The 13,131-nt window shown below is 36.7% G+C and overlaps 4 protein-coding genes, 1 non-coding gene and 1 pseudogene across 6 annotated transcripts in view; 3 read left to right on the top strand and 3 right to left on the bottom strand.

The window, feature by feature from the left end:
• On the bottom strand, positions 669 to 741 carry TRNAK-CUU. Its single transcript has one exon. It is a non-coding gene; the product is annotated as a tRNA-Lys (tRNA).
• Positions 1,817 to 4,410, top strand: LOC104783099 (probable protein S-acyltransferase 14). The gene is made up of 7 exons (XM_010508180.2): positions 1,817 to 2,345; positions 2,512 to 2,737; positions 2,823 to 2,914; positions 3,169 to 3,292; positions 3,387 to 3,472; positions 3,572 to 3,637; positions 3,726 to 4,410. Exons 1-7 carry the CDS (start codon positions 2,136 to 2,138, stop codon positions 3,849 to 3,851), a joined length of 930 nt encoding a protein of 309 aa, XP_010506482.1. The 5' UTR covers positions 1,817 to 2,135; the 3' UTR covers positions 3,852 to 4,410.
• Positions 4,362 to 6,059, top strand: LOC104783097. Of its 2 annotated transcripts, none has more exons than XM_010508176.1 (7): positions 4,362 to 4,411; positions 4,625 to 4,958; positions 5,043 to 5,209; positions 5,289 to 5,369; positions 5,457 to 5,532; positions 5,632 to 5,697; positions 5,805 to 6,059. In XM_010508176.1, exons 2-7 carry the CDS (start codon positions 4,649 to 4,651, stop codon positions 5,936 to 5,938), a joined length of 834 nt encoding a protein of 277 aa, XP_010506478.1. In that variant the 5' UTR covers positions 4,362 to 4,411; positions 4,625 to 4,648; the 3' UTR covers positions 5,939 to 6,059. The 2 variants fall into 2 exon arrangements, with proteins under 2 accessions (XP_010506478.1, XP_010506479.1); XM_010508177.1 differs by having other exon boundaries at positions 4,365 to 4,411; positions 4,617 to 4,958.
• LOC104783098 lies at positions 5,967 to 7,050 on the bottom strand. The gene is made up of 2 exons (XM_010508178.2): positions 6,895 to 7,050; positions 5,967 to 6,781 (listed from the first exon to the last, which is right to left on the bottom strand). The coding sequence occupies exons 1-2, from the start codon at positions 6,952 to 6,954 to the stop codon at positions 6,176 to 6,178; spliced, it is 666 nt and encodes a 221-aa protein (XP_010506480.1). The 5' UTR covers positions 6,955 to 7,050; the 3' UTR covers positions 5,967 to 6,175.
• On the top strand, positions 8,953 to 10,877 carry LOC104783095 (annotated as a pseudogene).
• LOC104783094 (probable LRR receptor-like serine/threonine-protein kinase At1g34110) overlaps positions 10,962 to 13,131 on the bottom strand; it is a 3,498-nt gene continuing 1,328 nt past the window's right edge. Inside the window, exons 2-4 of the mRNA XM_010508174.2 lie at positions 12,832 to 13,092; positions 11,745 to 12,641; positions 10,962 to 11,654 (exon numbers count right to left, since the gene is read on the bottom strand). Of these exons, the coding sequence (XP_010506476.1) occupies positions 11,167 to 11,654; positions 11,745 to 12,641; positions 12,832 to 13,092 (1,646 nt within the window). The 3' untranslated portion in view covers positions 10,962 to 11,166. The remainder of the gene's footprint in view (positions 11,655 to 11,744; positions 12,642 to 12,831; positions 13,093 to 13,131) is intronic.

Genomic DNA, 13,131 nt, shown 5'->3' with positions numbered 1-13,131 from the left:
GTGTTTTCACGAATAGTGTTTTGAGTAGTAATCACTATTCACAATAACAATTTACCCTTTTTCTTGTACGAAGGAAATTACAAGGAGAAGTATCTGTTCGATACTTACAATATGGTGCATATAGATGATGTGGCAAGAGCGATGATATATTTATTAGAAAAGCCAATCGCGAAAGGGAGATATATATGTTCGTCGGTGGATATGAAGATAGATGAGGTGTATGAGTTCTTGTCTACGAAATATCCTCAGTTTCAGTTACCTTTCATTGAGTAAGTAAAACTTTCACAAGTATAATATTAATTCCAAGACGTGAGCATATGTTGTTATAATTTCTCTAGAGATTTTGATTTATTATGTGTTTTATGTGGGTGGGTACGTAAAGTTTGAAGAATTACAAAGTAGAGAAGAGGATGAGTCTCTCGACGAAGAAGCTGAGAAGTGCAGGGTTCGAGTTCAAGTATGGAGCCGAGGAAATATTCAGTGGAGCTATAAGGAGCTGCGAAGCCAGAGGCTTTCTTTAAAAATTCTTCGATGATTTAATTTTAGTTAAAATTTTAAATTTGTATATGAATTGTATTGGCCATTTCCGTTTTGTAGACGGAACGAAAAAAAAAAGGAATGAAAATGCTAAACTCCATATACATATTGGATTTAAAAATAATAATAAACGCCCACCGTGGGGCTCGAACCCACGACCACAAGGTTAAGAGCCTTGCGCTCTACCAACTGAGCTATACGGGCTAACTGTTAAATCCTCCATATGTAAAGAATATTAACGATATGTTTTGTTTTCTACAATTTCAATTTGAAAATTATCGTATTTGAAGATGTTAGTATAACATTAATGGTATAGAGATTCTGTTTTCTGAAGATAGGTTCATATCCGTAATACATATGGAATCGCTCTATACAAACCATGTCATTTTCAAGCTCGTGAAAAAATTTATAGACTCTGTAAAGTTTAAACTAATCATTGAAAATGATATATCATCCAAAATTTCTAGTTAGCTCCAGAAAAAAACAGTAATCATGCTCACCTCTATTTTGATATATCATTAGATTCATAACAAGCATAAAATATTATTATGTAACAATAATCATGGTTTATTATTTTGAAATTGTAATTCTCCTCACCTTTCACTCTATAAATATTCACTCATCCTCCATCACCACATCCCAACATTTAAAAGTATACTTTGTATTGATTTTCTTACATGCAGAACATTTGAAAGTTATGGTGAAAAGTTCTAAATTTTATTTTATATACATATATGTTGAAAACTTACATTTTTAGAGTTTCTTGAACTTATTTTCAATTAAAATTTTATTAAAGTTTTGTAACTAAAGATAAAAGCTTTATTATGTGTGATAAGAATTACCAAAACCAAATTTTATGTGTGATAAAATCAAAGTGTTTAAAATATTATCATGTAACAATAATCATGATGTATTATCATGTAACAATAATCATGATGTATTATCATTTAAAATAATCATGATATATTATTTTGAAAGATTAATTCTCTTCACCTTTCACTATATAGATAATCATTCACTCATTCTCCATATCACCATATCCCAACATTTAAATATATACTTTGTTTTGATTTTCTTACAAGCAAAACATTTGAGACATTATGGTGGAAAGAATTTGTTTTTAAAATTTATTGTATATACATATATGTTGAATGTTGTAATTTACATTTTTAGAGGTTCTTTTACATTTTTCAATTAAAATTTTATGAAGGTTTTGTAACTAAATATAAAGCTTCCATATGTGTGATAAGAATTAATTTTGTTGCACAAAGAATGCATAATCCATCAGTAAATTCTTAGAATTATAAGTTTTGTGGATTATATCGCCTTATCTCACAAATCTAATTGTACAAAGGTTAAATCTATACAAGTGATAAGAGATTCCAACTTTCAATTGTTATAAGTGAATGTTGGATGAGTATTGATTAATAGATTTGATCTACCAAAATAATATTTATACAACTAAATCTTACTAAACATTTCACATTTGTCTCAATAAACCCTTTTGAATCATCCTCTCTTTTGATTTCAGATTCGAATTCGAACCAGAAAGATTAGATTTTTTTTTTGTTTTGTTTCAAGGGATCGGTGATTTGAATATGCATAGATCTGGCACTACAATGGCGTGGAACGTCTTCAAATTCTGTACAGCTCTACGAGGGCTCGGTTCGATCATGATCCTTCTGGTCTTGGGTGTTGTTGGTGTAACATATTACGCCGTCGTTTGGACCAATTACGGACCGGCACTATCAGCTGGAGGGCTCGATTCTCTTGCTGCTCTTGCTATTATACTCCTTTTCCATTTCTTGGTAAACCCCTCTCATTCCACCTTATCTTTACCCTTTTGTTAATCCAACTTAAAAGCTTCCTACTTTGATGAACTCTTCATCTTTAATTTTGTTGGTTTCAAGTAAACTTTTGTGTTTGATTGCTGAGAAAGCTGTATAACAGTGTGTGTGTGTGGTATTGTTGTAGTTGGCAATGCTTTTGTGGAGCTACTTCTCTGTTGTGTTTACTGATCCTGGTGTTGTGCCTCCTAACTGGAGGTTAGCTTCAGACGAGGAACAACGAGGTGGCGAGTCTGATCTGTTAAACAGTTTGGAGTTTGGCGGGTTGCATCCCGATTCTTCCAACCAAAGAACTCGGTTTTGTAGAAAATGCAGTCAACCTAAACCTCCTCGTTGCCATCACTGCTCTGTTTGTAAGATCACACTATCTCTGTATATATCTTTATAGCATTTGTTGAAGGAGCAGGAAGCTGATTTGTGTTTTACTTAAAAATCCAGGTGGTCGATGTGTGTTGAAAATGGACCACCATTGTGTTTGGGTTCTTAACTGTGTCGGGGCACTTAATTATAAGTATTTCCTTCTTTTCTTGGTAAGTCTACTTTGATCACTAATTTAGTCAGTTTCCCTTTTATGTTGTGATCTCTGTGAAAGGTTCAAACTTTTTAGTTAGCTCCTGATTTTAGAGTTGAATTTGTGCTTAAAGAGTTCCCTTTAATGTTGTTTACCAAAATTAGAAAATTTGTTTTTGGCATAGGATAGATTTATGTGTGTTTATGCAACCATATGATTGAAATTATTCCTCTTTGTGTCATAACTAAGTTTTTGTGTGTTTCAAATATGCAGCTTTACACCTTTTTGGAAACAACTCTTGTGACTTTACTTCTCATGCCGCACTTCGTAGCGTTCTTTAGCGATGAAGAGATACCTGGAACCCCAGGCACCCTTGCTACTACTTTTCTTGCATTTGGTACGTTTCCTGTTTCTAGTGTTACTATGTTTAATCGATTTTCTCGGTTCCACTTATCAATCCATCTCACAACGTCTCATCATCATTACTCCAGTTTTAAACCTGGCATTTGCTTTGAGCGTTATGGGTTTCTTGATCATGCACATCTCCCTGGTTTCCGGCAATACCACAACTATAGAGGTATATATGTTCTTGTCATTTTTATCACTATTTTCTTAACAGTTTGGTGCATCACATGGTTAAGATATATTTGGTGTATCTTATTTGCTTTGTGAACAGGCATATGAGAAGAAAACAAGTCCAAAATGGCCATATGACCTCGGTCGAAAGAAAAACTTCGAACAAGTAAGTGTAGAATTGGATTTGGTGTCAAGTTTTGTACTTGTCAAGTTCTTTATTTCTCTCTCTCATGTTGTAATCTCTTTTTGTTTAGGTATTTGGTACGGATAAAATGTACTGGTTGATTCCAGCATACTCAGAAGAAGATCTAAGACGAATGCCGGAACTTCAAGGGCTCGAATACCCTTCCAAACCGGACTTTGATTCCCAAGATTTCTGAAGTAAGAATACCTTCTTTACTGTAACAATACCCTTAGAGATGACAGTGACAGAGACTGAGAAAGAAAGACAATGAAAATGACTTTGGAGGAGTTAAACCTACTCTTAACTTTAAAAAGACTCAGCTTCCAGCTTACACGGTGTGTCGTATCTTCCCACGGATAGAAGAAAACGCTTAGACTAAGTGCAAAAATCAGATGATATTTTGTAATTTCCATGTGAATATTGATTAGAGTTAACAATGTTAGAGCACGTTGAAATAGAATCCTCCCTTTGGTTAAGTTACTGATTTATTTTTCTTAAAAGTCTATTCCTTTTGTTAAAACCTTCAAGGCTTGCCATTTGATTTTTGTGGTAGCAAAAAATAAATAAAAATTCACAAGGATGAAGAATGTTGAAGAAGCTTCTAGGTTATGGTGTAATGACACGTGGCACAATCTCAAACGTTCTTTTCTGTTAAAATTGAGGTTTATATACATATAAAAAAAGAAATAGAAAAACAGAGGTACTCTGTTTGGGCTCTTCTCAACTTCTCTCGCAAGTTCTCAAATTCTCTACAAGGTACCCTCTTTGCTGATGTCTTTGTTCGAACTCTTCGGTTATCTTATATATCTATAGGTTATATAATACTCTATTAGAGATTAAGTGAAATTTGTATTCTGTTTAGCTTGTTTATTGAGATTCGCCTGGGTAAAAATTCAAAGATGGGTACAGAGAAGAGTTTCTGAGCTCATATATCTACTGTCTAACTTGTTTTAAACAAAAGGACTGCAGATAGAAAAGGAAAATTTGGGGAAAATGGGAGATCCATTTGGTGGTAGGTTTGGAGGATTAAGAGGTAGCTTGTTTGGAGGAAGAGATCCTTTTGATGATCCTTTCTTCTCTCGACCATTTGAGGATTACCTCCAACCAGCCAACAGTTTCAGTTCAGGTGCTTCCTTTAGTAATAATGCACAGAAGAACACTGGTGGAAGAAGTGGGTTAACAATTGAAGAATTACCATCTGATGATGATGTAGAAGAAAAAAAAGATATTGGGAGTGATGAAGAAGAACATATTAGTTCAGTGAATCAACCATCTGTTGAGCACCCTGAAGATGATTCTGATGGTAAGTACAGAAAGTGATTAGATAACTTTGTTTACGGATTGTATATAATTACAGCTTATGTGATTTGCTTGGTGGTTGTTGTAGCTGAGAGGAAGATTCAGAATGTGAATCAAAGGAGTGATTTTAATCGAAGAGAGGGTACGCAGTCTCGAGTTCACACATTCAGACATCACACCTCTAAGGTTACATATGGTGGCATAGATGGTGCTTACTATACATCTACTAGAACCAGAAGAAAAGGCAGTGATGGAGTAAGTTTGTTTCTCCTTTTCGATCCTTCCTTTAATGGAAGTTTCTAGATGGTGCGTATTAATTGGATTCTGTTTCTAGATGGTGGTAGAGGAAAGCAAAGAAGCTGACAAGACTACAGGTGAAGCGACTCATAGGATCTCCAGAGGAATCAATGATAAGGTGATTGACGTTTTGCTACATCACTTCTTGGTTCCACCAAAGTTATATTTTTACATGTATCTGAGTCTGTTGGTTTGGTGTATTCAGGGTCATTCGGTTACTAGGAAGCTTAACTCAAGTGGTGGCATTGAGTCGACACAGACTCTTCACAACCTCGAAGAAGGTCTGCAGAAAACTACACAGCCTAATCAGTAAGTTAACGAAGGAAAATTGCAAGCATCTAAAGAAGTTTCTTTGTTCTTTTTTTTGTTTCTTGTTTCAGAAGAACTAAGTGGATTTGAAGAAGCATGGAAAGGCAATTCATCTCTTACCAAGCATGAATCCAGTGGTTAGCAAATCCTTTATCTCAGAACTAATCTTTGATCTCATTCGGTATCAGTCCATTTTACTGAATTGTTTTTGTTCTGTACTATATACTATACTACTATGTTGCAGGCTTTGATCAAAGTTTTGGAGGGTGGCTCCTCCCATCTCTGGACCAAACTAGTCGTCAAACAGACCAAACTCGGACCCGTGCAAGCACTTCTGCACCAAGAGCTAAGAAAGTTGTTCGAATCAACATTGAATGATAGAATCATCAGAAAAACATGTATCAAATATTCAAAATCTTTATGTGTAATCAAATAATGTTGTAGATGCTTTTGATACATTCGAGGATGATATAAAGACTTTTGATTATGGAAAATTATTTTGAGTTTTGTAACTTTTTTTTTTTGGACAACCAAGTTTTGGTAACGTATATATACATCATTTAAGACTCTACAAAATGAAGGGGTGCAGAAACGGTAGAAGAGGTAAATTCAAAATTAGCGTCTGAATAAATGCTCTTCTCCCGACTGATGATCCACGTGTCTAATCCAACGGCTAGGTATCTTCCTTGATTCAATACGCTGGTGGCCACCAGTAGCTCCCACGTGTGCGATATCCAACCCTCTCCCAACCGGCAGAATCACGGATCTTACCACACGTGTCCCTCTTTTCAACACATCGTGCCATTTAAACCCAGAGATCGCTCTCTGCGTGGCGTTTTTGCACACTAAAACGGCACCTTTGCTGCTTAGCTTCGCAAACCTCAGCGTTCTAACGAACTCCCGCCGCTTCGAGTCCACCACCATGAAATCCACGCCGTGAAACTCCTCCACCGCGTTTTCCACTGAGTCTCCGACCACCACAACCTCCGTAGACTCCGTCGAAACGACTCCTCTCATGGCCAGCACGTACTCATGTTTAGATTGCTCGTCGGGTACTATACACACGTGTCTTCCGCACGTGTGAGTTGCAGCGACCGCGAGTCCAACGCTAGTCGCGATAGGATCGCCGCGTGACCATGTCTCAACGATGAGTCTCGCGTTCCATCCAGCCGCCGTAGCTGATAAAAACTCCGCCACGCCTGAGTCCTTGTAGCTCTTACACTACACAACACATATTATACATGCATAATTAAATAATTAAAGACAAATCATATATATAGTACCTAGGAAGCATGTATGTACAAAAACACATAAGAGTACAAAATATCACATACCGATTTCACGGTGTCGATGTAAGCGTCAGAAGCAGTTTCAGGCGACCAGACAAGCTTCATAGTGAAAGTGAAATGGAGTTTGATGATTTAGGAAAGAAGACGAAGTGGTTAGGTTTTATAAATGGACAAACGAAGCGTTGACATTTGCTTGCACTAATAACAACGTGTCAATTGGTCTCATTGCTCCTATTTATTACTCCTTATTTATCCTTTACCATCCTTTTTTTAATTAAAAAAAAATCGGTTACTGGTTATTTTGTCAATCAATAACTCTATTTTAATTTTTTTATTTTAATTCCATTCTATGCAAAAATCGAGAATTTATGTCGTCGATTTGCGTTAGCCCATTCTTTTGACAACCTGTATTATAAACAAATATCTATACATACTACAAACTGTAAAAGTTATCTAGACATGAATTACTGGTTTTTTTTTTTTTGGTAAATCACTGGTTTTGTTATAATACTATGATTACTATATAGTTGAATGCTTCTGTTTTGATACTTATTTCGTGATCAAAATGGTACGTAGAGTGTGAAAAAAATACGTGTAGTAGATCAGAGGATAACTTTTGATTGCTGATATTGTGGACTTAGTGAGATAACTTGAATAATTAGTTAATTACATGAGATGGTCAGCTACTTTCTTTGATTTTTTTTTTCCTAAATTTTCAATCTTTGATTTTTAGCCTTTCTAGATAATTACCGGTTCATATAGCTTTTTCAGCTAACCAACGAATGTATAATAGCTAGTAAAAGGTTATGTAAGAAGAATTAAACATATATAAACGTAATTTATCGCCGGCTAATTTGGTTTATTATGCACGTATCACATAAGCTAACGGGTATGCGACAAAGACATCTATAAATTACATATAAGATATTCGTTGAAGATATCTACAAAGTATTAATTTAAGTTAATTATATAAGAAAAGACTTCTGTATAGTAGAAAATTTGGCTTGGTCTTACGTCAAAAAAAAATGAAGCAAAACTATAAAACCCCTGGCTTGATTTATCAATTAATTAATCCAATAAATATTTCAGATTAACATGCCTAATATAATGATTATAATCATCAGTTCATTGATAACCTAAACGATTTAACTAAGCCGGTAAAATCGCTGGAATTACAAATACAATAAGTGTACATGTGCATGCATGTGTGCCAAAATGCGTAAGAAACTGAAGCCCATTAGTACGATTTACGAACTTAATTTGCATTACTATAGGCTATAGCAACTTAAACCTAATACTATAAAGCTTGTTAGTATACTATATATTTTGGTCGAGGCATGCCTGTACCATGTCTCCTGAATTAGTACGAACAACCAGAACAATTCAAACACTCTTAAGCTTGATTGTTAAATTAAATCATCAACTCAAGTTGACATGATTTCACTTAAAATTAACGATCAAGTAGACGACAAAATAGTGCTTTAGTTTTAATATAAAAGACGTCCGCACGATATTTTAAAATTGCAACTATGCATTGAAATCATATGATATGAATAAACAAAACTAATTTGATAAAGGAAAAAAAATGTACGATATTTCGTACCACTCCATCCTGACTATGACTTATGGAAGAAGTCAATGCTTATCGCACTGCTTGCTACTTATCAATTTATATCTTATTATCACTATCATTTTTTCTATTTTCTATACATAATATATTGTTTCGTACAAATTTGTTGGTGGACATATTTTTATAATCAACTCAAACTCTACGTTCCAATCCAATTCGTTTAGATATATAGGAATATCCTTCAAATTCTTTAATTCTATCTTATTTTATTATCTTTAATGTCTCTGTTAGTACGTATCATTTAATAATTAAACCCCAAATTAAAAAATTTAAAACATATAGAATACGACAAAAACCTAATTTCCTTTAGCAGATATTGGGCTTTTCGATAAGTTTACTAATATATTGCTGGGCCTTACTCTGTGAGCCCACTGATAAACAAAATTTTAAACGACTTCGTTTAACTTATTCTTGTATAGAGACTACAGAGAGCCGTTAAGAAGATGATAAACCCAATCCGGTTTTATTATCTTCAACAGAGGAACTGGTGATGCTTGTTTTCGCGAGTTCTCATCATCCATGGAGTGTTCGATTTCAACCACTGTTCAACTCCTCGAATGCTGCAAAAATTCGAAAGACGTAAGCAAAATCCACGCGGGATTGATTACTTCCGGATTCATCAAAAACTCTAATCTCACTACAAGGATCGTTCTCGCCTTTGCCGCTTCTCGGTACCCGTATCTCGCCGAGTTTGCGCGTTGTGTCTTCCACGAGCATCACGTGTGTTCATCTTCACAAGGAGGAGAGGTGGAGGATCCATTTTTATGGAACGCTGTGATCAAGTCTCACTCTCATGGAACAGATCCAAAACAAGCTCTGCTTTTGTTCTGTTTGATGCTCGAGAATGGTGTTTCCGTGGACAAATTCTCAATGTCCCTTGTTCTGAAAGCGTGTTCGAGGTTCGGTTCTGTAAAGGGAGGAATGCAGATTCATGGGTTTTTGAAAAAGACTGGACTTTGGTCGGATTTGTTTCTACAGAATTGTTTGATTGGTTTGTATTTGAAATGTGGTTGTTTAGGTTTTTCACGCCAGATGTTTGATAGAATGCCGCAGAGAGACTCTGTTTCTTATAATTCAATGATTGACGGGTATGTCAAATGTGGTTTGATTGAATCCGCGCGTGAACTGTTCGATTTGATGCCAAGGGAGATGAAGAATTTGATTTCTTGGAACTCTATGATCAGTGGATATGCTCAGACATCGGATGGAGTTGATATAGCGTCAAAGCTGTTTTCTGAAATGCCTGAGAAGGATTTGATTTCGTGGAATTCAATGATCGATGGATATGTAAAACACGGAAGAATCGATGATGCTAAAGGTTTATTCGATGTGATGCCGAGAAGAGATGTTGTTACTTGGGCTACCATGATTGATGGGTATGCAAAGTCAGGCTTTGTTCATCAGGCTAAGACTCTGTTCGACCAAATGCCTCATAGAGATGTTGTGTCATATAACTCCATGATGGCTGGTTATGTTCAGAACAGGTATCACATGGAAGCTCTTGAGATATTTAGCGACATGGAAAAAGAGAGTCACTTGTCACCCGATGAAACGACTTTGGTGATAGTTCTTTCTGCTATTGCTCAACTTGGCAGATTATCCAAAGCCATGGATGTGCATTTGTACATTGTGGAGAAACAATTCTTTCTTGGTGGAAAACTAGGCGTTGCTCTCATTGATATGTATTCGAAATGTGGAAGCATACAACATGCCATGTTGGTTTTCAAGGGAATCGAAAACAAAAGCATTGATCACTGGAATGCCATGATTGGTGGGCTAGCTATTCATGGTCTTGGAGAATCCGCATTTGATATGCTCTTGCAGATCGAGAGACGCTCCATAAAACCAGACGATATCACCTTTGTTGGAGTTTTAAATGCTTGCAGCCATTCTGGGTTAGTGAAGGAAGGTATTCTCTGCTTTGAGCTCATGAGGAGAAAACACAAGATAGAACCAAGGTTGCAACACTATGGGTGTATGGTTGACATACTGTCGAGGTCCGGAAGTATAGAGCTAGCCAAAAACTTAATAGAGGAAATGCCAATTGAGCCAAATGATGTCATATGGAGAACGTTTCTCACCGCTTGTAATCACCACATGGAGTTTGAAACGGGAGAGCTTGTCGGAAAACACCTTATTTTGCAGGCTGGCTATAACCCGAGCTCATATGTGCTCCTCTCTAACATGCATGCTAGTTTTGGAAAGTGGAAGGATGTTCGTAGAATTAGAACGATGATGAAGGAAAGACAGATTGAGAAAGTTCCTGGATGTAGTTGGATTGAGCTTGATGGAAGAGTCCATGAGTTCTTTGTAGATAGCATTGAAGTTTCCAATACATTGTAGATAAACCATTGTTCAAGGGCTTAATCTTATTCTGCAATTCCTTGACATTGCCATACATGAAGACAATGTCACAACATATGCGCATGTTGGTTGGTTGGTTTTGTGCAGCTAAGATATGTCTAAAAAAAAACTTCCCACAAGATCAACTAAAATGTCTGAAAAGTGCTTGTTTTTACAGCCTAAGTACATCAGCTACAGTTACAAGGAGATAAGATTGTTACATCATAAACCGATTTTTCGGATCCCCTATACTGAAACCTAAAACAGAGTTAACATCAGGGGACCGGTGATAGTCTAAAACCTTGGTGTGGACATCAAAAGCAAGAATCTGGTTAAACGGGAAACTAATAATTCGCCGCGAGTTTATTGAGTTCTTGCATAACATCTTCCATGGATGGCCTTTGGTTTGAGGATTCATGAGTGCAGAGAAGACCAAGTCTAGCGAGCAGAGCCGCTTCTGCTTCCGGAAAGTTCCTTCGAAGATTTGGATCCATGAAATCTTCATTCAGTCTTCCAGACTCTACAGCTTGCAAGATCATCAAATGGCTGATTTTGCTTTTACCACTGAGTATCTGCAACAGAATCATACCAAAGGCGTAGACATCACTCTTATCAGTGAATCTTCCTGTAGTTATGTACTCAGGAGCTAAGTATCCCATTGCAGCACTTGCTTTAAGCTTGGAGAAAACGATATCATCCGTGAAAAGCTTGTGAAGACCTGAATCCGCAAGAGAAGGATTGTACCAATGATCAATGAGAATCTTCTCTGCAGATAGATTCTGGTGAACTATTGCAGGCTTGTTCCCATTTTCTCCATGTAAGTAAACAATCCCTGAAAGAAAGATAACAAAAGAAGACATCAGATTACACATACAAAAAAAAAAGAGTTTAGTTTGAGAAAGAACATATAGCAGAATCTAACCTCTGGCTATTCCATTTATGATGGAAACTCGAGTAGTCCATTCAAGAACCTCGCCAGTCTCATCCTTCACATCAAGATACTGCAAAAGGTTACCGTTGGGGACAAACTCATAAATAAGGAAACATTCTCCACGTCCTTTGGAGCAGCAAAAACCTCTCAACCTCACTAAGTTCTCATGCTTCAACAATGTCAGCATCTTCAACCCTTTGAGAAACTCAGTTTCATCGGATTTACAGCTCGATTTAGCTATACATTTGACAGCTGCAACAGAACCATCTCTAAGGATTCCTTTATAAACAGAAGAGACATTACTCTTCCCCAACAAGTTAACCTCAGAGAAGCTCTGAGTAGCTCTCTCAATCTCCTCAAGATTGAACATAAAGCTCTCAAAGACTTCTTGAGACAAAGCACTGTTGTTGTTACTGTTCTGCCCTCGTCCTAACGGATCCCAACCACTCGCGTACTCTAAGCTGATCAATGGAGAAGAGCTTTTTCTTCTGGAAGCTTCTTTGAAGTTGTACTCAGTGCTAATCCTACCGTCCATAGCATCAAGACTGCTTCCAATCTTCTGTTTCCTTCGTCTGTACCATGTGAATGTTGAACCACCGAAGATTGCAACTGCGAGGATTGAACCAATGAGTCCCATGACGATACCGGAAGGTGAAGACTTTGAGGCTTTTGATGAACACCCGCCATTGTTGTTACTGCAATTGCTTCGTTGTAAATCTGCAGACTCTGGTTTGACGTCAACGGTTGTGAAATTCTTTGGGTTTGTTGGGTCTGGCCGGTCAAGGTTCGGACCGTTTAAACCGGTGCAAGCTTTCAAATCCGTGAATCCATCTCCGCATAAACCGTGATTGTTTGAATACTGGAATCCATTGTTTAGCCTCTTCAAAGCTTCATAATCCCAAAAAAAATCAAGAAACAAGTGAACAAAACATCTTTTAATGTGGTTCGATTTCGGTTTGGTACAATTTTTGGATTGGTTATCAATTCAGTTAAACCGGATTGGTCAGCCCTAATCTTTAAGTACTCTTAAAGAATCAATTAATAATCATAAGTACAATTAACAGAAAATTATAATTACCAGAGGGAACGAAGCCGGAGAAAGAGTTATTGCGGATGTTGAGAACTTCAAGCAAAGGAGCACCGGCGAGTTTCACCGGAACAGGACCAAAGAGATGGTTGAAGCTCAAATCAAGCCTAGTTAACGTATTAATATCACCTAAACTCGCCGGAATGGCACCGGAGAGTTGGTTATACTGTAAAGCCAAGACAGTTACCTTCTTGAGAGAACCTAACTGCGTCGGTATGCTCCCACTTAACTTGTTGTAACATAACTGAACAACTGCAAAATAAAAGTACACCCAACAAAACATAGTTATGA

The sequence above is a fragment of the Camelina sativa genome, chromosome 4, assembly GCF_000633955.1.
Source record: "Camelina sativa cultivar DH55 chromosome 4, Cs, whole genome shotgun sequence".
Classification (NCBI taxonomy): domain Eukaryota; kingdom Viridiplantae; phylum Streptophyta; class Magnoliopsida; order Brassicales; family Brassicaceae; genus Camelina; species Camelina sativa.
This window is presented reverse-complemented; position numbering and strand designations above follow the sequence as displayed.

Bases quoted from the DNA above. Each gene is read 5' to 3' on its own strand.
- LOC104783099 (XM_010508180.2), top strand. From the start codon at position 2,136: ATGCATAGATCTGGCACTACAATGGCGTGGAACGTCTTCAAATTCTGT. The intron at 2,738-2,822 runs GTAAGATCACAC...TTAAAAATCCAG, and splicing joins TTGCCATCACTGCTCTGTTT to GTGGTCGATGTGTGTTGAAA. The intron at 3,473-3,571 runs GTATATATGTTC...CTTTGTGAACAG, and splicing joins GCAATACCACAACTATAGAG to GCATATGAGAAGAAAACAAG.
- LOC104783097 (XM_010508176.1), top strand. From the start codon at position 4,649: ATGGGAGATCCATTTGGTGGTAGGTTTGGAGGATTAAGAGGTAGCTTG. The intron at 5,210-5,288 runs GTAAGTTTGTTT...TTCTGTTTCTAG, and splicing joins GAAGAAAAGGCAGTGATGGA to ATGGTGGTAGAGGAAAGCAA. The intron at 5,533-5,631 runs GTCTGCAGAAAA...TTCTTGTTTCAG, and splicing joins TCTTCACAACCTCGAAGAAG to AAGAACTAAGTGGATTTGAA.
- LOC104783098 (XM_010508178.2), bottom strand. From the start codon at position 6,954: ATGAAGCTTGTCTGGTCGCCTGAAACTGCTTCTGACGCTTACATCGAC. The intron at 6,782-6,894 runs GTATGTGATATT...TGTGTTGTGTAG, and splicing joins ACATCGACACCGTGAAATCG to TGTAAGAGCTACAAGGACTC.